General features: G+C 40.6%; 1 gene segment (V, D, J or C); it reads right to left on the reverse strand.

Annotated features, from left to right (window-relative positions):
- Positions 1-14136: 14136 nt before the first annotated feature.
- Positions 14137-26155, reverse strand: part of LOC133541967 (T-cell receptor beta-1 chain C region-like) — a 29487-nt gene continuing 17468 nt past the window's right edge. Inside the window, 6 exon segments of the C gene segment in view lie at positions 14137-14216; positions 15482-15567; positions 15878-15984; positions 16051-16080; positions 16145-16498; positions 20988-21023. Of these exon segments, the coding sequence occupies positions 15544-15567; positions 15878-15984; positions 16051-16080; positions 16145-16498; positions 20988-21023 (551 nt within the window).

The raw sequence follows: 26155 nt of genomic DNA on the forward strand, positions 1-26155 counted from the left end.
GTTGGTTGAGCGCGCACCATGCAGTTCTCCAAGCAAACGCTGGGGGGCAGTGTTGTCTTCTTAAAGAGGCGCACACGTCTCTGCAGCCATGCAGTTCTCCAAGCAAACGCTGGGGGGCAGTGTTGTAAAGAGGCGCACACGTCTCTGCAGCCATGCAGTTCTCCAAGCAAACGCTGGGGGGCAGTGTTGTCTTCTTAAAGAGGCGCACACGTCTCTGCAGCCATGCAGTTCTCCAAACAAACGCTGGGGGGCAGTGTTGTCTTCTTAAAGAGGCGCACACGTCTCTGCAGCCATGCAGTTCTCCAAACAAACGCTGGGGGGCAGTGTTGTCTTCTTAAAGAGGCGCACACGTCTCTGCAGCCTCAACTGCTCGATGCTTGTTGACGCAAACATTTTCAAATGCATCTAAAATGACTGAAAAATACACTTTTATTTTGCTTTTAGCACCAGAAATGATTTGTGGTGCACTGAAGTCCAACATTTTTTTCCATCCATCCATCTATTCCGCTTATCCGAGGTGGGGTCGCGGGGGCAGCAGCCTAAGTAGGGAAGCCCAGCCTTGCTTTTCCCCATCCACTTGGTCCAGCTCTTCCCGGGGGATCCCGAGGCGTTCCCAGGCCGTGTCCTGGGTCTTCCCCGGGGCCTCCTACCGGTCAGACGTGCGCTAAAGACCTCCCTAGGGAGGCGTTCAGGTGGCATCCTGACCTGATGCCCGAACCACCTCATCTGGCTCCTCTCATTTCTTTCCAATTCCTCCAAATATGGTAAACTTGGACCTGCTGTGCTTTGCGCCAGTCCTTCTTTTTCTCTATCCTCTTGTCGTGGGGCAGACTGGCTCGTACGTGCACGTGCACCCGATGCGCTCGCCACCCTGAGATCGGTAGGTTGTGAGGGGAGCAGAGAGCAGCAGCGGCGGCCACGCCCGGGAATAATTTTTGGTGATTTAACCCCCCAATTCCAAGCCTTGATGCTGAGTGCCAAGCAGGGAGGTAATGGCTCCCATTTTTATAGTTTTAGCTATGACTCGGCCGGGGTAAATCACCCAAAATGATTCCCGGGCGTGGCCGCCACTGCTGCTCACTGCTCCCCTCACCTCCCAGGGGGTGATCAAGGGTGAGGGGTCAAATGCAGAGAATAGTTTCGTCACACCGAGTGTGTGTTAACTTTTAACTTGAATTTGTGAAACAAAGTAGTCTATAGTTCCAACTTCTATCTGTCAGTAGACTCGCTATGGAAGGGCTAAAAACTACAACATGGAAGACGCTGGCTAAAAAAAATAAAAAAAGGCAAAATCCCCCCCAAAAACTGCTTTTTCTCTTTAAATGTACTGGGAGCCAACGGAGAGCCAAGAGCACAGGGGTTATGTGTTCCCAGGGTTTGGTAGCTATCAACACAGAACTGCTATATCAAGTGAATTGCAGTAGTCAAGCTTTTTTATTATTTTTTTTACAATAGCTGAGATGTCATCCTCCGTATACTCAGGCTCAAAAAGATAAGGTTTTGGATCTTCATTTTTTTTACAATAGCTGAGATGTCATCTTCCGTATACTCAGGCTCAAAAAGATAAGGTTCTGGATCCTCATTTTTTTCACAATAGCTGAGATGTCATCCTCCGTATACTCCGGCTCAAAAAGATAAGGGTCTGGATCCTCTGTCTTTTTTTTACAAGAGCTGAGATGTCATCCTCCGTATATTCAGGCTCAAAAAGGTAAGGTTCTGGATACCAAAATTTTTTTATAATAGCTGAGATGTCATCCTCCGTATATTCAGGCTCAAAAAGATAAGGTTCTGGATCCCAAAATTTTTTTTATAATAGCTGAGATGTCATCCTCCGTATACTCAGGCTCGAAAAGATAAGGTTCTTGATCCTCTTTTTTTTTTTTTTACAATAGCTCAGATGTCATCCTCTGTATATTCAGGCTCAAAAAGATAAAGTTCTGGATCCTCATTTTTTTATATAATAGCTGAGATGTCATCCTCCGTATTCTCAGGCTCAAAAAGATAAGGTTCTGGATCTTCATATTTTTTACAATAGCTGAGTTGTCATTCTCCGTATACTCAGGCTCAAAAACATAAGGTTCTGGATCATCACTTGTGCCAAAGTAGTTGTGGTTGGCTCTCACCAAGTCCGTCATGACTAGGGTAGTTGTTGTTGTTGAAGGAAAATCGCGTCCATTACTATACGCTCAATAAAATGATTGTACCCATGAAAGAAGTTCTGGTAATGCTTAAAATGACCAAAATACTGTAAATATGATATATTATGAATGTGACTGATACTACATTATTTATATATATATATATATATATATATATATATAAATATATATATGTTAAAATTCCAGGCAACTTTTTTCCCTAAACTTTGACCCCCGCGGCTTATAAAACGCTGCGACTCATTCATGCATTTGTTTTCCACTAATTGCCATAAAGTTTTGTGTTAAATAGTTTTCATGAAACCCGAGCAAAAATACTGAAATGCTGCGTTATTGTTTGTGCTCTGCCACACATTGTTTTGAAGGAGTTCATTCACTGCAGGTGCTTGGAGTTGAAAAGCCAAGGCACAAGGTGTCCACGGCCTCTCTGCTGGACAGGATTCCTCCTCCGTCACTCCAAGCCACGTTTGTAAGTTTTCCAATACAACTACAACTATTCATAGTGACTAAAGTGTCCCGTGTGTGACGTCTGCGGGAGTGTCTTCATGCATAGTTGCACTAGCCTAATAATGCTAATCAAGCTAGTATTCTTTTTGTATTGTTTCACTTTCACAAATTCCTCGGTAAATTCAGCAAAACGTCAGCGTGGAGTTTTTGAGTCTGTTTAGCTGATCGGAAAGCTAGCTTGCGCAGCTGGTGGGTCAATGACCAGGACTTCTGTTTTGTCTGATCAGCCGTTTTACTGCCTTGTTTGGAAACAATTCAGGTATACAAATGGAATATTTTTGTGTAAATAAGTCGCTTCACAACATATAGATCTACCCCTTATAGTCGGGTGTGGCTGATATATGCAAAAATATATTTTTCTTCTAAAATTGAATGGGTGCTGTTTGTTTTATGTAAAGTTGAGGTAGGTTTTTGCATGTTTGTAGAGGGCTTTAAAGGCAAACAGGTCAACACTTGCCTTGTTTAGCCGCCTTGTGCTAGCAGTCTTTTGTTATTTAGATCGAACAAACAAAATGAAAACATGTTTATTGTGTGACTGATGGGACACAGATAAAGGTGCAGTTCCTCTTGTGGAGACAGGTGTGTGTGTGCATGAGTGCTGCCGACACTGTGGCAAGCCTGACTGTACTCTGACGTACAGTACATGTACAGTAGCACCGCCCCCTTCCTTTACCAAACCAGGCCACTTTCCGATAAACGCACATCCAGGACCACCTGCGCCTCGTTAAAAAAAAGTGAGGGTAAAAAGAGGGCGGAGCAAAGTTGCAGAGCTAAAAGCCAAAAGCGACTGTGGTTGAACAGGTGTTTGACAGCCAGTATGTTTCTTATTTACCTTGCACTTCCTGTCCTGTTTACCTTGTTTTGTCACTGCTTCCTGTTTGCTCGCTGCCTTTGGCTTTTCTGGTCCTGCTGTCCTGCGGCAGGCCTTCCATGCACAAAACTTAATAGTAGTCTTGTACGGCAGAAAAGTACCGCTTCCCGGCCATGTCATCACTGGTTTTAGGAGCAGAGGAGCATGTTGGGCAGCGCACACACACAGAGTACTTACAAGCAGACACAGTGTGTAGATAAAAAAGGGAAAATGGCCGCATTTTGCTGTAAAAAGTCAAGATAAAGTTCTAACACTGAAACACCCTCAGGAAGAGCTGCTTTAAGACATGGCTAGCTAGTTAGCGTCCATCCACAGTGTTTTACTTGCTTCTAAATCACTAATCCTGGCCTCCAGGGTGACAAATAAAGTAAGTTTCTTACAGGTAGTATTATCACTGGAGGACGAGGAATAGCTAAACATGCTTCACTACACAGCTTAGGAGGATACAATAGCTCACCGCCGTCACAATGTAAACAAACTCCATGGGTGGATCTACACCTGACATCCACTGTAATGATACCAAGTACAGGAGTGTATCTAGTCCATACTATTATAACTACATCTCATTTTTTATCGTCACAAAATCTTTTTTTCAAATTCACAGTATGTTTATAAAGTCAGTAAATATGACCCTGGACACATGAGGACTTTGAATATGACCAATGTATGATCCTGGAACTACTTGGTATCGCATCCATACCTAAATGTGTGGTATCGTCCAAAACTAATGTCAAGTATCAAAGAAGAGAAGAATAAGTGATTATTGGACGTGTCCTCGCTCATCCATGCCGACTGGACACTGGCCGAGTGTTGGTTGGCGGCCGAGAGTGGAGTGGGCTCTCTTGGTTGCTTTGTTGGGTCTGCTCCTGTCTCAGGCCATGCTCCCCCCCCCCCACCCCCCCCCCCCCCCCAGCAGACCATGGCGTGGAACACCACAGAGGCCACCACAGTGTACATGTTTCTATTACTTTTTATTCATAGTTGTATGTAGAAGTGGCTGCTTGTATCTACTGCTTTAATGTCTTTTATGTCCTTTTTTTTGTATGTATGTATATATATATATATATATATATATATATATATATATGTGTGTGTGTGTGTGTGTGTGTGTGTGTGTGTGTGTGTGTGTATATATATATATATATATATATATATATACATATATTTACCATTTACGATGCAAAAAAACTATCTTTTACCATTTTCATTGCAAAAAATAAAATATGTATTTATGTATTTACCATTTACAATGCAATATATATATATATATATATATATATATATATATATATGCAAAAAATAAAAAGTATTTATTTACCATTCACAATGCAAACAAATAAATAAATTACCATTTACAATGCAAAACAAATTAAAATATTTATTCACCATTTACAATGCAAAAAAATATTTGTTTCCTATTTAAAATGCAAAAAAAATTTATCATTTAAAATGCAAAAAAATTATTTACTATTTACGATGCAAAAAAAATATATATATATATTTACCATTTACAATGCAAAAATAATATTTTTTTTTTTACCATTTACAATGCAAAAAATAAAAAGTATTTATTTACCTTTCACAATGCAAACAAATAAATAAATTACCATTTACAATGCAAAACAAATTAAAATATTTATTCACCATTTACAATGCAAAAAAGTATTTGTTTCCTATTTAAAATGCAAAAAAAATGTATCATCTAAAATGCAAAAAAATTATTTACTATTTACGATGCAAAAAAAAAAAATATATATATATATATATATTTATTTACCATTTAGAATGCAAAAAAAAATATTTATTTACCATTTACAATGCAAAAGAAATAAATAATATTTATTTACCATTTATAATGCAAAAAAAAAAAAACCCGAAAAAATAGCCAAAGCTGCGTGTTGTTGTCTTCCATAAGTATTGTGCATGATAAACAACACACCTCTTTCCAGTTGTTGCATATATCCAGTATGACTGCTCCAATAATGACGCTCAGACTGCAGAAGTCTTACTACATTCATTTGCTACTGCTTGTCCCTACAGTGGTGTAGAATCTATGGAAATTGCCCAAGATGTTGGTGGAATTTAGATGCTATTTTCTCATAAACTTTTGGACATGTTTCATGATACACAACAACATGTTTTTCCCATATAAAACAACATGAACTTATCTCTGCTTAGTGCGTCAGTAATTTTATTTGTAATACAATTACAGTAAATACAGTATACTGGTTGATTTGTGTGTGACTACATTAGCATCATGGTTTAGTTGCACACATCTGTGGGAATGTTTCAGCTTTTTGGTTCATGTTTTGAAAGATGCAGAGCGAGAAAGGTGTGGTGGTTTTGGTGTTTGCAGCCTGCTTCCATCTACATTTCCTGCAGCACTTCCTGGTAAACACTGCCTGGGTGGCAGTTAGCACGCTATGCATTGGCTGACACCTCTTTATTCTCACCCGTCTCCGTGTGTGTGTGTGTGTGTGTGTGTGTGTGTGTGTGTGTTAGCAGAGCGACCACATCCTGTGACCTTTGATTTGCTGAGCAACAAACTTGACTTCATTCTTCATGCTCACTCCCCAAAGTCACTTAATACTGCATCAGGCAATTCATCGTCAATTGGAGCAGAAAAGAAATATATATATATTTTTTAAATACATTAAAAAGTATAGGATTTATATGTGTTTTTATGGATTTTTAAAATGTTTTTGAAGGTACAATTCAAGGTCAGGTTATTTACATAACCTGTAAATAACAATACATGATTAGAGTGGAAAAAAATGTTGGTAGAAATATAGATAAAATAGTCATTCAGTGACTTATTTCAAAATAGGCTATTTTAAATACAATATTTTATGTACTTTGTATAAATTGCACAGAAATAGACAAAAAAAATGTTTCCCCTTCAATATGCTAAATAACAAAACATTAATAAAATATAGGAAAACTCAGGTTACCTAAAACTTATATACAAATAAATAATCCCCCAAAAAAGTAACTGAATATAAAAACATTTAATGAATTAAATAAATACCAAATTATGTATCTGGAAAGTATTCACAGCGCTTCACTTTGTTCATGTTTTGTTTTGTTACAGCCTTATACCACAATGGAATACATTTATTTGTTCCTCAAAATTCTACACACAATGCCCCAATGTGAAAATGTTTTTCAATACATATATATATATATATATATATATATATATATATATATATATATATATGTATATATGTACATGTATACATGTATATAATGTATGTGTAAATATATATATATATGTATAAATAATGTATGTGTGTATATATCATTTTATATGTATATATATACATTTATATGTATGAATATTTATATATATTTTTTGTATATATATATGTATATAAAGTGTATGTGTGCATATATATCTATATATTCATATATAATATATGTGTGCATATATATATACATGTATATAATGTATGTGTGTATATATATACATATATATATTTGTATGTATAAGTACAAACCCCGTTTCCATATGAGTTGGGAAATGGTGTTAGATGTAAATATAAACAGAATACAATGATTTGCAAATCCTTTTCAAGCCATATTCAGTTGAATATGCTACAAAGACAACATATTTCATGTTCAAACTCATAAATTTTATTTTATTTTTGCAAATAATAATTAACTTAGAATTTCATGGCTGCAACACGTGCCAAAGTAGTTGGGAAAGGGCATGTTCACCACTGTGTTACATCACCTTTTCTTTGAACAACACTCAATAAACGTTTGGGAACTGAGGAAACTAATTGTTGAAGCTTTGAAAGTGGAATTCTTTCCCATTCTTGTTTTATGTAGAGCTTCAGTCCTTCAACAGTCCGGGGTCTCCACTGTCCTATTTTACACTTCATAATGCGTGTCAAGTGAAAGTATTTAGCAGCACAAAGAGCAGTGAGTTGTAGAGCACACTCCGGGCCTGAAGGGGCAACAGTGAGAGCTGAGGGCTGAACATCTCCACCTGCTTCCAGCAGACTGGCTTGATTGAGTTCACCTGTTCACCTGCACACCTGTTCACCTGCTGACAATGTTCGAGCTTCAGTCAGTCAGCTTGTTGACATGCTGCTAAGAGGAAGGAAGACAGCTCCTGTGTGGACTCAGAAGACACACCTGCTGAGAAAAGAAGTGCTTCTTTGCTTCTTTGGACTGAGGACAAAGTTGACAGAAAATAAGTTCACTGGCTGAAATGTTTCAAGGACATCATTTCACTGATGTTTACTAAACTGTGGAAGTTGACTGAAAGTACGTTGAAAAAGTTATCAGTGATGTTTAAGTTTATTCTGATAATTAGAATGGAATGTTTCAATTTAATTTCATTCATATTGTTGGAAATGTTTAAGTTTATTCTTAAAGCTTTAGGCCTATCAGGGGAAATTCATTTTGCTTGGAAAAAACCTGAAGAACTTGACAATGTGCCGCACATTTTAAATTGGAGACATGTCTGGACTACAGGCAAGCCAGTCTAGTACCTGCACTCTTTTACTATGAAGCCACGCTGTTGTAACAAGTGACTTGGCATTGTCTTGCTGAAATAAGCAGGGGCGTCCATGATAACGTTGCTTGGAGACAACACATGTGTAAGTTACCCATGCCTTGTTCACTAATACACCCCCATACCATCACACATGTGTAAGTTACCCATGTCTTGGGCACTAATACACCCCCATACCATCACACATGTGTAAGTTACCCATGTCTTGTTCACTAATACACCCCCATACCATCACACATGTGTAAGTTAGTCATGTCTTGTTCACTAATACACCCCCATACCATCACACATGTGTAAGTTACCCATGTCTTGTTCACTAATACACCCCCATACCATCACACATGTGTAAGTTACCCATGTCTTGTTCACTAATACACCCCCATACCATCACACATGTGTAAGTTACCCATGTCTTGGGCACTAATACACCCCCATACCATCACACATGTGTAAGTTACCCATGTCTTGTTCACTAATACACCCCCATACCATCACACATGTGTAAGTTACCCATGCCTTGGGCACTAATACACCCCCATACCATCACACATGTGTAAGTTACCCATGTCTTGTTCACTAATACACCCCCATACCATCACACATGTGTAAGTTACCCATGCCTTGGGCACTAATACACCCCCATACCATCACACATGTGTAAGTTACCCATGTCTTGTTCACTAATACACCCCCATACCATCACACATGTGTAAGTTACCCATGTCTTGTTCACTAATACACCCCCATACCATCACACATGTGTAAGTTACCCATGTCTTGGGCACTAATACACCCCCATACCATCACACATGTGTAAGTTAGTCATGTCTTGTTCACTAATACACCCCCATACCATCACACATGTGTAAGTTACCCATGCCTTGTTCACTAATACACCCCCATACCATCACACATGTGTAAGTTACCCATGTCTTGTTCACTAATACACCCCCATACCATCACACATGTGTAAGTTACCCATGTGTTGGGCACTAATACACCCCCATACCATCACACATGTGTAAGTTACCCATGTCTTGGGCACTAATACACCCCCATACCATCACACATGTGTAAGTTACCCATGTCTTGTTCACTAATACACCCCCATACCATCACACATGTGTAAGTTACCCATGTCTTGTTCACTAATACACCCCCATACCATCACACATGTGTAAGTTACCCATGCCTTGGGCACTAATACACCCCCATACCATCACACATGTGTAAGTTACCCATGTCTTGTTCACTAATACACCCCCATACCATCACACATGTGTAAGTTACCCATGTCTTGGGCACTAATACACCCCCATACCATCACACATGTGTAAGTTACCCATGTCTTGTTCACTAATACACCCCCATACCATCACACATGTGTAAGTTACCCATGCCTTGGGCACTAATACACCCCCATACCATCACACATGTGTAAGTTACCCATGTCTTGGGCACTAATACACCCCCATACCATCACACATGTGTAAGTTACCCATGTCTTGGGCACTAATACACCCCCATACCATCACACATGTGTAAGTTACCCATGTCTTGTTCACTAATACACCCCCATACCATCACACATGTGTAAGTTACCCATGCCTTGTTCACTAATACACCCCCATACCATCACACATGTGTAAGTTACCCATGTCTTGTTCACTAATACACCCCCATACCATCACACATGTGTAAGTTACCCATGTGTTGGGCACTAATACACCCCCATACCATCACACATGTGTAAGTTACCCATGTCTTGGGCACTAATACACCCCCATACCATCACACATGTGTAAGTTACCCATGTCTTGTTCACTAATACACCCCCATACCATCACACATGTGTAAGTTACCCATGTCTTGTTCACTAATACACCCCCATACCATCACACATGTGTAAGTTACCCATGTCTTGGGCACTAATACACCCCCATACCATCACACATGTGTAAGTTACCCATGTCTTGTTCACTAATACACCCCCATACCATCACACATGTGTAAGTTACCCATGTCTTGGGCACTAATACACCCCCATACCATCACACATGTGTAAGTTACCCATGTCTTGGGCACTAATACACCCCCATACCATCACACATGTGTAAGTTACCCATGTCTTGTTCACTAATACACCCCCATACCATCACACATGTGTAAGTTACCCATGTCTTGGGCACTAATACACCCCCATACCATCACACATGTGTAAGTTACCCATGTCTTGTTCACTAATACACCCCCATACCATCACACATGTGTAAGTTACCCATGTCTTGTTCACTAATACACCCCCATACCATCACACATGTGTAAGTTACCCATGTCTTGTTCACTAATACACCCCCATACCATCACACATGTGTAAGTTACCCATGTCTTGTTCACTAATACACCCCCATACCATCACACATGTGTAAGTTACCCATGTCTTGGGCACTAATACACCCCCATACCATCACACATGTGTAAGTTACCCATGTCTTGTTCACTAATACACCCCCATACCATCACACATGTGTAAGTTACCCATGCCTTGGGCACTAATACACCCCCATACCATCACACATGTGTAAGTTACCCATGTCTTGTTCACTAATACACCCCCATACCATCACACATGTGTAAGTTACCCATGCCTTGGGCACTAATACACCCCCATACCATCACACATGTGTAAGTTACCCATGTCTTGTTCACTAATACACCCCCATACCATCACACATGTGTAAGTTACCCATGTCTTGTTCACTAATACACCCCCATACCATCACACATGTGTAAGTTACCCATGTCTTGGGCACTAATACACCCCCATACCATCACACATGTGTAAGTTAGTCATGTCTTGTTCACTAATACACCCCCATACCATCACACATGTGTAAGTTACCCATGCCTTGTTCACTAATACACCCCCATACCATCACACATGTGTAAGTTACCCATGTCTTGTTCACTAATACACCCCCATACCATCACACATGTGTAAGTTACCCATGTGTTGGGCACTAATACACCCCCATACCATCACACATGTGTAAGTTACCCATGTCTTGGGCACTAATACACCCCCATACCATCACACATGTGTAAGTTACCCATGTCTTGTTCACTAATACACCCCCATACCATCACACATGTGTAAGTTACCCATGTCTTGTTCACTAATACACCCCCATACCATCACACATGTGTAAGTTACCCATGTCTTGTTCACTAATACACCCCCATACCATCACACATGTGTAAGTTACCCATGCCTTGGGCACTAATACACCCCCATACCATCACACATGTGTAAGTTACCCATGTCTTGTTCACTAATACACCCCCATACCATCACACATGTGTAAGTTACCCATGTCTTGGGCACTAATACACCCCCATACCATCACACATGTGTAAGTTACCCATGTCTTGTTCACTAATACACCCCCATACCATCACACATGTGTAAGTTAGTCATGTCTTGTTCACTAATACACCCCCATACCATCACACATGTGTAAGTTACCCATGTCTTGTTCACTAATACACCCCCATACCATCACACATGTGTAAGTTACCCATGTCTTGTTCACTAATACACCCCCATACCATCACACATGTGTAAGTTACCCATGTGTTGGGCACTAATACACCCCCATACCATCACACATGTGTAAGTTACCCATGTCTTGGGCACTAATACACCCCCATACCATCACACATGTGTAAGTTACCCATGTCTTGTTCACTAATACACCCCCATACCATCACACATGTGTAAGTTACCCATGTCTTGTTCACTAATACACCCCCATACCATCACACATGTGTAAGTTACCCATGTCTTGGGCACTAATACACCCCCATACCATCACACATGTGTAAGTTACCCATGTCTTGTTCACTAATACACCCCCATACCATCACACATGTGTAAGTTACCCATGTCTTGGGCACTAATACACCCCCATACCATCACACATGTGTAAGTTACCCATGTCTTGGGCACTAATACACCCCCATACCATCACACATGTGTAAGTTACCCATGTCTTGTTCACTAATACACCCCCATACCATCACACATGTGTAAGTTACCCATGTCTTGGGCACTAATACACCCCCATACCATCACACATGTGTAAGTTACCCATGTCTTGTTCACTAATACACCCCCATACCATCACACATGTGTAAGTTACCCATGTCTTGGGCACTAATACACCCCCATACCATCACACATGTGTAAGTTACCCATGTCTTGGGCACTAATACACCCCCATACCATCACACATGCTGGCTTTTACACTTTGCACCTAGAACAGTCCTGATGGTTCGTTTCCTCTTTGGTCCAAAGGACACAACGTTAACCGTTTCCCAAAAACAATTTGAAATGTGGACTCATCAGACCACAGAACACCTTTCCACTTTGCATCAGTCCCACTTAGATGAGCTCGGGCCCAGAGAACCCAGCGGCGTTTCTGGATGTTGTTGATGAATTGGTTTGGCTTTGCATAGTAGAGTTTTAACTTGCACTTACAGATGTAGCGACCAACTGTAGTTACTGACAGTGGTTTTATGAAGTGTTCCTGAGCCCATGTGGTGATATCCTTTACACACTGATGTCGCTTTTTGTTGCAGTACTGCCTGAGGAATGGAAGGTCTGTTATATCATTGCTTACGTGCAGTGATTTCTCCAGATTCTCTGAACCTTTTGATGATATTATGGAGCGTAGATGTTGAAATCCCTCACTTTCTTGCAATGTCACTTTGAGAAAGGTTGTTCTTAAACTGTTTGACTATTTGCTCACACAGTTGTGGACAAAGGGGTGTACCTCGCACCATCCTTTCTTGTGAAAGACTGGGAAGCTGTTTTTATAGCCAATCATGGCACCCACCTGTTCCCAATTAGCCTGCACACCTGTGGGATGTTCCAAATAAGTGTTTGATGAGCATTCCTCAACTTTATCAGTATTTATTGCCACCTTTCCCAACTTCTTTGTCACGTTTTGCTGGCATCAAACAAATTCTAAAGTTAATGATTATTTGCAAAAAGAAAATAAAGTTTATGAGTTTGAACATGAAATATGTTGTCTTTGTAGCATATTCAACTGAATATGGCTTGAAAAGGATTTGCAAATCATTGTATTCTGTTTATATTTACATCTAACACCATTTCCCAACTCATATGGAAACGGGGTTTGTATATATATATATATATATATATATATATGTATATATATATATATATATATATATACACACACACACGTCTACAAACACACGTACACACGTGTATACATATATATATATATATATATATATATATATATATATATATATATATATATATGTGTGTGTATATATATGTATGTATGTATATATATATATATATATATATATATATATATATATATATATATATATATATATATATATGTAACTACATTTCTTCAACTTTTAATATTTTTTTCAAAGTTTAAAAAAATAATTATTCACGTTGAGGTATTTTGTACATTATTTCAACCCTGTGTTACATATGTTTAATTATCATTTGGCTAAATGTAATTTCCATTGTCATAAAGGAATATATTCATGCAGGCAAACAAGAGCAAAATACAAAAAAAAAAAAAATATTGTCATATGTACATGCTGTTATTTATACTAAAGTAGTTGGTAAATGTAAATAACAATTCCACATAGAAATAGAAAAATATCTACAGTAATTCAATCCTTTGAAATATTTATATAACTCATAGTTCACGTTTCATGCACTCTACTGTATCTTGTAAAAGTGACATATTTCTCAATGTTTTATTGAAAAGACTTTGTATAGTACATTATTTACTGTATAGTACATTATTTACTGTAATGTGTGCAGAGACTAATGATACAGTGACCACACTAACATTATTCATGTCTAACTTACACCATCTCTGCTCAATATTCCACTGGTAACAAAATAATCATCAAATAGTAACAGCTGTATTGCAAATATGAAGATCATGTAAACAACTCACATTATTATCTCACCAGCATTTAGGAAATCAGGTTTTGTCCATTGAACCAAAGCAAAGTTATTTGGATGAGACTTTTATTGTGAAAAGCACTTAGGAAGACGCAGGACAATAATGAAGCACACAATGAAGAAGACAACAATGAAGCACACAATGAACAACACAATAATGAAGCACACAATGAACAACACAACAATGAAGCACACAATGAACAACACAACAATGAAGCACACAATGAACAACACAATAATGAAGCACACAATGAACAACACAATAATGAAGCACACAATGAAGAAGACAATGAAGCACACAATAATGAAGCACACAATGAAGAAGACAATAATGAAGCACACAATGAAGAAGACAATAATGAAGCACACAATGAAGAAGACAATAATGAAGCACACAATGAAGAAGACAATAATGAAGCACACAATAATGAAGCACACAATGAAGAAGACAATAATGAAGCACACAATAATGAAGCACACAATGAAGAAGACAATAATGAAGCACACAATGAAGAAGACAATAATGAAGCACACAATGAAGAAGACAATAATGAAGCACACAATGAATAAGACAATAATGAAGAAGACAATAATGAAGCACACAATGAAAAAAGACAATAATGAAGCACACAATGAAGAAGACAATAATGAAGAAGACAATAATGAAGAAGACAATAATGAAGCACACAATGAAGAAGACAATAATGAAGCACACAATGAAGAAGACAACAATGAAGCACACAATGAAGAAGACAATAATGAACAACACAATAATGAAGCAACCAATGAACAACACAATAATGAAGCACACAATGAAGAAGACAATAATGAAGCACACAATAATGAAGCACACAATAATGAAGCACACAATGAAGAAGACAATAATGAAGCACACAATGAAGAAGACAATAATGAAGCACACAATAATGAAGCACACAATGAAGAAGACAATAATGAAGCACACAATGAAGAAGACAATAATGAAGCACACAATAATGAAGCACACAATGAAGAAGACAATAATGAAGCACACAATGAAGAAGACAATAATGAAGCACACAATGAAGAAGACAATAATGAAGCACACAATGAATAAGACAATAATGAAGAAGACAATAATGAAGCACACAATGAAGAAGACAATAATGAAGCACACAATGAAGAAGACAATAATGAAGCACACAATGAATAAGACAATAATGAAGAAGACAATAATGAAGCACACAATGAAAAAAGACAATAATGAAGCACACAATGAAGAAGACAATAATGAAGAAGACAATAATGAAGAAGACAATAATGAAGCACACAATGAAGAAGACAATAATGAAGCACACAATGAAGAAGACAACAATGAAGCACACAATGAAGAAGACAATAATGAAGAAGACAATAATGAAGCACACAATGAAGAAGACAATAATGAAGCACACAATGAAGAAGACAACAATGGAAGTTAGTCACTTTTCCCCGAGGAGACCTGCAAGAAACAAAACATCACACGTGAACAATACAACTCTTTTATTGTTCTTTACTTTTCAACGTTAACGGCAATTATAACTTGGTTTACACTTTTATATGTTTTTTATCTTTGTTTACATTTTCAAGCTAACAGTGGTTCACTTCCTTTTACACTTGAATGACAGTTAAAAGAGTCAGCTTTGATTGGTCTGTTTTGTTGTTGCCATTGGTTACCATCAACACTTCACTTGTTCTACTTGAAAGACTTTAAAGATGTTGAGCCTTCATTGCTAACCAGGCAAGCAAGCAAGTGTAGGCAAGCAACCAACCGTCAGCCTGCAGAGCAGGAAGAGTAGGAAGGCGGCGTAGACGCAGCTCTTGGCGATGAGGACGGCGTAGGAGAGTTTGGCGCTCTGCCAGATCTTCAGGAAGTTGTCTGCAGCGGGATGAGAAGGTTTAGCAGCGCTAGCGTTAGCGTGGCAAAAGCTGGGCGTGGACAGACCTCGCGTCATGGCGTCTTCCTGCTCCCCGCCTGCCAGCAAGGAGAAGAAGTTGAGGTGAGGAAGGAGCCTTCTTCACCTGGAAGTGGAACTCACCTTTTTCTCCTCTCACCTCCGCCGCATACTCCACTCTTTCCTTCCCGTCGAAGAAGTGGACCACGCACTTGAAGGTGGTTTGGGAGTCCAACCAGCGGCTGCTCGGGACCCTCAGCCTGCTGCTGATGTTGTAGTAGTCCCCGCTTCGCAGGGCCCGCCCGTCCGTGGCCACACCTGTGTCCTCCTGCACCTGGTTGACCTGCCACACCACGCTGACGTGGTCTGGGTAGAAGCCCGTGGCCACGCACACCAAAGTCTTCTTCTTCTTCTTCTTCTTCTTCCCCTGCTGGCCGCACTCCTCTGCCCAAGGTTTCAGCAAGGTCACCTTGGGGGGCGTCGGAACTCGCTCAGCTTCTGTGGGGACAAAGAAGGATTCGCCAAACTTACCTTTTCCTCCACACCAAAGACAATTGACAGCCTTCAAGAAACCCACAGGAAGTCTTCTTCAACCCCATCAACACTTTTCTACCACTATTTAGTCCTCACCTAGGTCTCTGTCACAAACCATAACTCCATCAACAGTTTACTACCACTATTTAGTCCTCACCTAGGTCTCTGTCACAAACCATAACCCCATCAACACTATTTAGTCCTCACCTAGGTCTCTGTCACAAACCATAACCCCATCAACAGTTTACTACCACTATTTAGTCCTCACCTAGGTCTCTGTCACAAACCATAACCCCATCAACAGTTTACTACCACTATTTAGTCCTCACCTAGGTCTCTGTCACAAACCATAACTCCATCAACACTTTTCTACCACTATTTAGTCCTCACCTAGGTCTCTGTCACAAACCATAACCCCATCAACAGTTTACTACCACTATTTAGTCCTCACCTAGGTCTCTGTCACAAACCATAACCCCATCAACAGTTTACTACCACTATTTAGTCCTCACCTAGGTCTCTGTCACAAACCATAACTCCATCAACACTTTTCTACCACTATTTAGTCCTCACCTAGGTCTCTGTCACAAACCATAACCCCATCAACAGTTTACTACCACTATTTAGTCCTCACCTAGGTCTCTGTCACAAACCATAACCCCATCAACAGTTTACTACCACTATTTAGTCCTCACCTAGGTCTCTGTCACAAACCATAACCCCATCAACACTTTTCTACCACTATTTAGTCCTCACCTAGGTCTCTGTCACAAACCATAACCCCATCAACACTTTTCTACCACTATTTAGTCCTCACCTAGGTCTCTGTCACAAACCATAACCTTCATTTTGGACCAACATAAAACTGTTCTTTCTGCAAACGTTGTCCGTGATGTCTTCACCAAAGCTGTTTGTCAATGAAAAGCCATCAGTCAAAGTCATTTCTTTCAAATATCTCAAATCCAACAATTGTTCCTGTTTTTGTAAAAACTGAAATCAATTTTGGACTTTCATCAATTTGTAAACGTTGTCTGTGATTTAGTCTTTAAGTTGAATGTTTTTCTAAACATTGAAGATGATTTTCCCTGGAATGAACCTAACGTACGTCTTCTGGTACGAACTTAAATCGACTTTTAGTTTTTTTCAACAAATACAAAGAACATGTTTTCCCAATTCAGTCGCCAATGACGTTTTTATAAAAATCCAAGACAAGTTAGTCTTTCCTCAACACCAAAGACAATTTACAGCCTTCAATAAAAAGAAAGTGTTTTTTAACCCCATGAACATTTTACTACCACTATTTAGTCCTCACCTAGGTCTCTGTCACAAACAATAACCTTCATTTCAGACTTTCAACCAACATAAAACTATTCTTTCTGGAAACGTTGTCTATGATGTCTTCACCAAAGCTGTTTGTCAATGAAAATTGATCAGTAAAATTCCTTCTATCCATCCATTTCCTACCACATATCCCTTTTGGGGTCGCGGAGATGCTGGAGTGAAAGTAAATTGTTTCAAATATTTCAAATCAAACACATGTTCCTTTTTTTGTAAAAACTGAAATCAATTTTAGACCTTCATCGTTTTGTAAACGTTGTCTGTGATTTAGTCTTTAAGTTGAATGTTTTTCTAAACATTGAAGATGATTTTCTCTGGAATGAACCTGACATTTTTCTTTTTGTAAGAAATTAAGTTGACTTTTAGATTTTTTCTAACAAAGACAATGAACGTGTTTTCCCAATTCAGTCACCAATGACGTTTTTGTAAAAATCCAAGACAAGTTAGTCTTTGATGAACCCAAACACGGAGTTGTGGTAACCATCAAAGACTAGTTGATTCCAAATAACGGAGCTGCTTTGGAGTCTAGTGGGGTACGTATTTTTGAAGACAATTCAATTGTCGGTGAGGATTTAGACTTTTCAGTCAACCTAACATTTGCCATGATTTAGTCTCTGATTAGTTGAATGTCGGTGTTTTTAGAAACATGAAAGATAAATGTCTATGGATGTTGTCCTTCATCAGGTCTTTGTCATCTCAGGTCAGTCAATCCATCACAACTGGACTGTTTGGTTTGTACTAAAAGACGTTTGAGATGTGGAATACAAAATCAAAGATAAATCAGTCGACCAAGCCCACTTAAGAAGAACCTAGCCTACGTCTTTTTGTCACAGTCCAAGACTATTTGAAGGACAACAAAGGTAATGTACTCGTCTTGGCAATCATTCTGAAGGAGTTAGTCCTCAATAAAATCAGGTAGGATTTAGGAGCGTTAGTCAGTGACCCTGATGTACGGCTTTTGTCGACATCTGTTGAACCCGCCGTATGTTTGCCTACAAATCAAAGACAAAGTAGTCCTCAATCAAGTCAAAAAAATAGTTGTTCATAATATTTAAACACGGTAAAGTAGTCAATGAACGTACGTGTTTGTTACGTGCAAACAATGCATAGCATAAAACCTCCACTTGGACTTGATATGATCGTAAAGTCCGTACATTTCATTCATGCTAAGTATGCATGTGATATATCAAACTACAATAAAGTTGTTTTAGCCTCGTCTTAGACCCTCTGCAGCCCGTCGGAGTCACATATTTAGTTTTTTAGGGTGATTCAAAACAAACAAAGACCATTCATCTAATTGTCTTCCCAACACAGACGTAGCAAGTGAGCTTTCACACAATTTAATATTAAAAAGAAAAATCTGCGACAGTTTGAGGAAGAAGTTAGCACTGACATTCCATCCTAAGGACGAGGTGGTGGGCTGAAAAGCTCCAAGAGCAGCCTGCTCAAAATCAAAATGTGTTGACGTGGCGGCTTAGAAGTGAAAAGCTACACAAGTCAACTTCACAAAGGTGACTTTTATGCGTGTAGAAGTTATTCTGTAAAGAAAAGGTGCACAGTCACATGACAAACCACTTAAAGAGTCAACAATGTTTGGATTTCTGTTGCCAATTTTCTTACCTAAAAGGTTGAGTTTAGAAGGTGTCTTACCCTTCCTTGGGTAAAGAACAGTAACTAAAGTCGCACTGCACTTGTCTCCTAACCCAAAGAAGGCAATCATTTTTGAACACCAGATTCTTATATAGAAGTAGTTTGACCCTGGACTGTTGTGAGTGGACTAGATGGAGGTCAAAGAAGGCTTCAGAAGAAGGATCATATGTCACAGTCGCCTTGTCCCGGATCCTAAAAACAACCCGCAACAACGCGACTAGTATTTTTACAACTTTAGGGTTATTCAAAGTAGTTGTATTCTAAAGGTTTAAATGCTGTCTTACCTAGAACTGTTAGTCTTGTTCCCGCGCCAAAGAAGACTTCAGAACCATAACCAGTCACAGTGTTGTGGTCCCGTACATCAACATCTGCTACTATAACTATCGCGCTGTGTCAAAGTTTTCTTACAATCTCTTCAATTCCTTACATCGACTTATTCTGGTGTCTTACCTAGAACTGTTAGTCTTGTTCCCACACCAAAGACAAATTCAGAGCTATAACCAGTCACAGTGTCCTGTTCACGGAAATCTGCTACTCAATTTTTTCCAATCCTCCAACTTCATCTCCGTTTGAAACAGTTTTCTCAGAATCTTTTCAATTCCTTACATCGACTTATTCTGGTGTCTTACCTAGAACTGTTAGTCTTGTTCCTGGGCCAAAGAAAAACTTCAGAGCTATAACCAGTCACAGTGTCCTGTTCACCAAAATCTGCTACTCTATTTTTTCCAATCCTCCAACTTTATCCCAGTTCGAAACAGTTTTCTCAGAATCTTTTCAATTCCTTACATCGACTTATTCTGGTGTCTTACCTAGAACTGTTAGTCTTGTTCCTGGGCCAAAGTAGGCTTCAGCAGAGGTACTCACAGTGCGGTTTTCTCGTGTAGAAAACTACATAGCTCCTTTTTCTCCAACTTTAACTCCATTAAATTAATTTTCTATTCAGGCTCTGAAATCATTTAAAGTCTTTGCATTGACTTATTCTGGTGTCTTACCTAGAACCGTTAGTCGTGTTCCTGCACCAAAGAAAGCTTCTTTGCCGTAACTAGCCACAGTGCAGTTGTCTCGTGCACCAAACAGCGTGACTTACCCTCCTACCCCACCATCTTCAACTCTTATAAGATAACAATTTCTTTTAAACTCCTTAAATTGACCAATTCTGGTGTCTTACCTAGAACTGTTAACCTCAAAGTAGACTTGAGAAGAAGACACGTTGCAGGTGTCTGGTACCCAAAACAACCCAGAACCACTACATGCATTACTCCCAACTTTAGTTTGATCAAAAAAGCTATTTGCTTGTAAGATTCTGGACTGGTCTACAGTTCCTACGGCGGGTGTCTGACCTGGTAGAAACGTTAACCTTGTTCCTGCTCCAAAACGTCAACTCCAGCCTGTTGGAGCCCTTTTGGCACTAGCAACTAGTAACCCTAACCCTTTGGCCTCCCCAAGAAACTGTAGTTCTACTCACCAAGAACGGTCAGTTTGGTACCCTGGCCAAAGTAGGCTTCATAAGTGGCACAGAGTCAACACGCCGACATAAAAACCACATTGGTCCAAACTTCTCCTGCCTTGCCAGAAAACCCCTTGGTGGTGCTAGCAAATCCCTGGTTGTCTTCCCTTTGGTCCACTGTGGTCCCAGTTAAGAAGGTCTTCATCCTTCTGTCAGCGGGACTCCACAGTCCAGACTATTCACTTCTCCATCCTTCATCCCTTCTCCCAAGAGGTCTTTAAAAAAGCAGAATGTGTCCTGACGAGCAGGACAAGGACTTGTGAGGACTTCCTTCCTCAAGGGGAGTGAAGACAAGTGGCATTTCTGCTGTGAAGAAGATCTCCTGTCACCTCCCGGCATGGATCTAATGGGAGGAGGTTTTTGTACGGCCCCTCAGTTGCCTTGTATCACCGTGGCCCCCTGTACCCACGGTGTGAACGCCCCACTCAAAAACCTGCACCAGTTTTTTCTGCTTCTGACTCCCCCCCCACCAGCAGAACTCTCACCCCCCACCACGGAGCTCCATATCTCAGCTGGCATCTCCACTCTCAGGCTGCTATTTGTGTGGCGCTAAGAAAAGAAACTCAACTCAGGAAGAAAAGGCGGGGATGCTGCAAACCTTTTCACTCCTATCCAAAACCCCCCTGCATACACCTTTACAGTAACAAGGCATGGTAGTCTAACATCCTTGTACTAACCCCGTTTCCATATGAGTTGGGAAATGGTGTTAGATGTAAATATAAACAGAATACAATGATTTGCAAATCCTTTTCAAGCCATATTCAGTTGAATATGCTACAAAGACAACATATTTCATGTTCAAACTCATAAACTTTATTGTTCATGGCTGCAACACGTGCCAAAGTAGTTGGGAAAGGGCATGTTCACCACTGTGTTACATCACCTTTTCTTTTAACAACACTCAATGAATGTTTGGGAACTGAGGAAACTAATTGTTGAAGCTTTGAAAGTGGAATTCTTTCCCATTCTTGTTTTATGTAGAGCTTCAGTCCTTCAACAGTCCGGGGTCTCCGCTGTCCTATTTTACGCTTCATAATGCACCACACATTTTCCATGGGAGACAGGTCTGGACTGCAGGCGGGCCAGGAAAAAACCCACACTCTTTTTTTTACGAAGCCACGCTGTTGTAACACATGCTGAAGGTAGCTTGGCATTGTCTTGCTGAAATAAGCAGGGGCGTCCATGAAAAAGACGGCGCTTAGATGGCAGCATATGTTGTTCCACAAGCTGTATGTACCTTTCAGCATTAATGGTGCCTTCACAGATGTGTAAGTTACCCATGTCTTGGGCACTAATGCACCCCCATACCATCACACATGTGTAAGTTACCCATGCCTTGGGCACTAATACACCCCCATACCATCACACATGTGTAAGTTACCCATGTCTTGGGCACTAATACACCCCCATACCATCACACATGTGTAAGTTACCCATGTCTTGTTCACTAATACACCCCCATACCATCACACATGTGTAAGTTACCCATGTCTTGTTCACTAATACACCCCCATACCATCACACATGTGTAAGTTACCCATGCCTTGGGCACTAATACACCCCCATACCATCACACATGTGTAAGTTACCCATGTCTTGGGCACTAATACACCCCCATACCATCACACATGTGTAAGTTACCCATGTCTTGTTCACTAATACACCCCCATACCATCACACATGTGTAAGTTACCCATGTCTTGTTCACTAATACACCCCCATACCATCACACATGTGTAAGTTACCCATGTCTTGTTCACTAATACACCCCCATACCATCACACATGTGTAAGTTACCCATGCCTTGTTCACTAATACACCCCCATACCATCACACATGTGTAAGTTACCCATGTCTTGTTCACTAATACACCCCCATACCATCACACATGTGTAAGTTACCCATGTCTTGTTCACTAATACACCCCCATACCATCACACATGTGTAAGTTACCCATGTCTTGTTCACTAATACACCCCCATACCATCACACATGTGTAAGTTACCCATGTCTTGTTCACTAATACACCCCCATACCATCACACATGTGTAAGTTACCCATGTCTTGTTCACTAATACACCCCCATACCATCACACATGTGTAAGTTACCCATGCCTTGGGCACTAATGCACCCCCATACCATCACACATGTGTAAGTTACCCATGCCTTGGGCACTAATGCACCCCCATACCATCACACATGTGTAAGTTACCCATGTCTTGGGCACTAATACACCCCCATACCATCACACATGTGTAAGTTACCCATGTCTTGGGCACTAATGCACCCCCATACCATCACACATGTGTAAGTTACCCATGTCTTGTTCACTAATACACCCCCATACCATCACACATGTGTAAGTTACCCATGCCTTGGGCACTAATACACCCCCATACCATCACACATGTGTAAGTTACCCATGCCTTGGGCACTAATACACACCCATGTCTTGTTCACTAATACACCCCCATACCATCACACATGTGTAAGTTACCCATGTCTTGTTCACTAATACACCCCCATACCGTCACACATGTGTAAGTTACCCATGTCTTGTTCACTAATACACCCCCATACCATCACACATGTGTAAGTTACCCATGCCTTGGGCACTAATACACCCCCATACCATCACACATGTGTAAGTTACCCATGTCTTGTTCACTAATACACCCCCATACCATCACACATGTGTAAGTTACCCATGTCTTGTTCACTAATACACCCCCATACCATCACACATGTGTAAGTTACCCATGTCTTGTTCACTAATACACCCCCATACCATCACACATGTGTAAGTTACCCATGTCTTGTTCACTAATACACCCCCATACCATCACACATGTGTAAGTTACCCATGTCTTGTTCACTAATACACCCCCATACCATCACACATGTGTAAGTTACCCATGTCTTGTTCACTAATACACCCCCATACCATCACACATGTGTAAGTTACCCATGTCTTGTTCACTAATACACCCCCATACCATCACACATGTGTAAGTTACCCATGCCTTGGGCACTAATACACCCCCATACCATCACACATGTGTAAGTTACCCATGTCTTGTTCACTAATACACCCCCATACCATCACACATGTGTAAGTTACCCATGTCTTGTTCACTAATACACCCCCATACCATCACACATGTGTAAGTTACCCATGTCTTGTTCACTAATACACCCCCATACCATCACACATGTGTAAGTTACCCATGCCTTGGGCACTAATGCACCCCCATACCATCACACATGCTGACTTTTACACTTTGCGTGGATGGTTTGCTTCCCCTTTGGTCCGGATGACACCGTGTGGAATATTTCCAAAAGCTATTTGAAATGTGGACTCGTCAGACCACAGAACACTTTTCCACTTTGCATCAGTCCATCTTAGATGAGCTCGGGCCCAGAGAAGCCGGCGGCGTTTCTGGATGTTGTTGATAAATGGCTTTCGCTTCGTATAGTAGAGCTTTAACTTGCACTTACAAATTTAGTGACAGTGGTTTTCTGAAGTGTTCTTGAGCCCATGTGGTGATATCCTTTAAAGATAGATCTCGATTTTTGATACAGATAGAAGATCACGGTCATTCAATGTTGGTTTCCGGCCATGCCGCTTACGTGGAGTGATTTTTGAACTCACGGGAGGAAGACTTCAACACATGTTTTATCCCCTCAAAAGTACCAAAAGTCCCACCGAGCCTGGTGGAAACACAGGGGCAAATTCCTGATAAAGTTCCAGCAGAGGAAGAGGTGCTAATGAGAGCAGAAACAGTTTTATTTCCCAAAGACGCCCTTGTTGAGGACATGAGTGCACACGCAGTGACTCCGGAGACAGCTGCCTGAAAACCACCATCAGATCAAAGATTGTGTTGACTTTTTGTCAAGTTGTAAGCATGTTTGTGTGAGTGTGTGTCCGTGGCTGCACAGTAGTACACAGCACTGTGCTCCGCTCGCAGACGCTGGACCAGAAGCGAGGTGTTCTTGGCCGCGTTCCCCCGCAAATCTCCCGACATAGTAAAATCTTCTCTGTAGGGCCGCTCCAGGCTGGTGTAGTTACTGTACAACACGCCAAGGAAGGTCAAGTGTGTGTCCGAAGGAGAGAGCCGGTACCAGAACATGGTTCGGTAGTCGGAGTTGTTGTGGCTGCAGACAATCTCCACGCTGTCCGCACATTTTGCGATCAGCTGGGGAGGAGACTGATGCACTGCAAAGCTCCAGCAGACACCTCCACGGCAAGAGAAGGGGGAGACAATGAGAAGAAAGAAGGCCAACAAATAGAAGCTGCCAATGAATACCTGCCCAAGAAAGCCAGAAGAGGAAATGCATCTTTGTCTTCCCGTCAAACAGCAGCTTCTCAAAGGCAGAGGCCTCACTTTTAAAGTCAGTGTGCTGGGCGTGGCCTGCGGACCTGCAGCGAAGAACCGGCTTCGAGATTGGCGACCGGTGCGTAGATGACACAGCTGAGAGTGTTTGTCTAATCACCTGTCGCCTTGTTAAAGGAAGCAGTCAGGAAGGAGAGGAGGAGTTGTTGACAGCAGTTGGCGGAGACAGACGACTCTGAGGGAAACCATTCATGTGCTCCACTGAGGAAAGAGGATTGGAGGAAAGCACATGAGGACTTTGCACGATCTGGCGTTTATTGTCAAATCAACATTATTGTTGAGGGTGAAAAGGAATGGTGATGTCGGTGACTGGTGCGACTTCCACAGGTGGGGCCACACCTGATGCTTATTGCTTATTCTTGCATGACAGGAGGGTTGCAAGTCCTCATTTTCATGACTATTACCCTTTTAACGCGGCTGTTCATTCATTTTTCATTCTATTGATGTATTTATTAGACAGGGACAGTACAATGGAACATTGCTGCTCACAGGTAAGACATGTCAAAGTACAGAAGACTTCCAGCCACAAGCTCATTTGCAACCCTAGTCCCTGGTCAGGCTTTTAAGGAAAAGTTGAGGAAAGTGAAAAACATTAAGCACAAAATACAAATACATTAAAAGTAATTGGCCCATTTGTGCGTACTACACCCAGTTCTAGTGCTCACACTACTACACCCAGTTCTAGTGCTCACATTACTACACCCAGTTCTAGTGCTCACACTACTACACCC

The sequence above is a fragment of the Nerophis ophidion genome, linkage group LG24 (assembly GCF_033978795.1).
Source record: "Nerophis ophidion isolate RoL-2023_Sa linkage group LG24, RoL_Noph_v1.0, whole genome shotgun sequence".
NCBI lineage: Eukaryota > Metazoa > Chordata > Actinopteri > Syngnathiformes > Syngnathidae > Nerophis > Nerophis ophidion.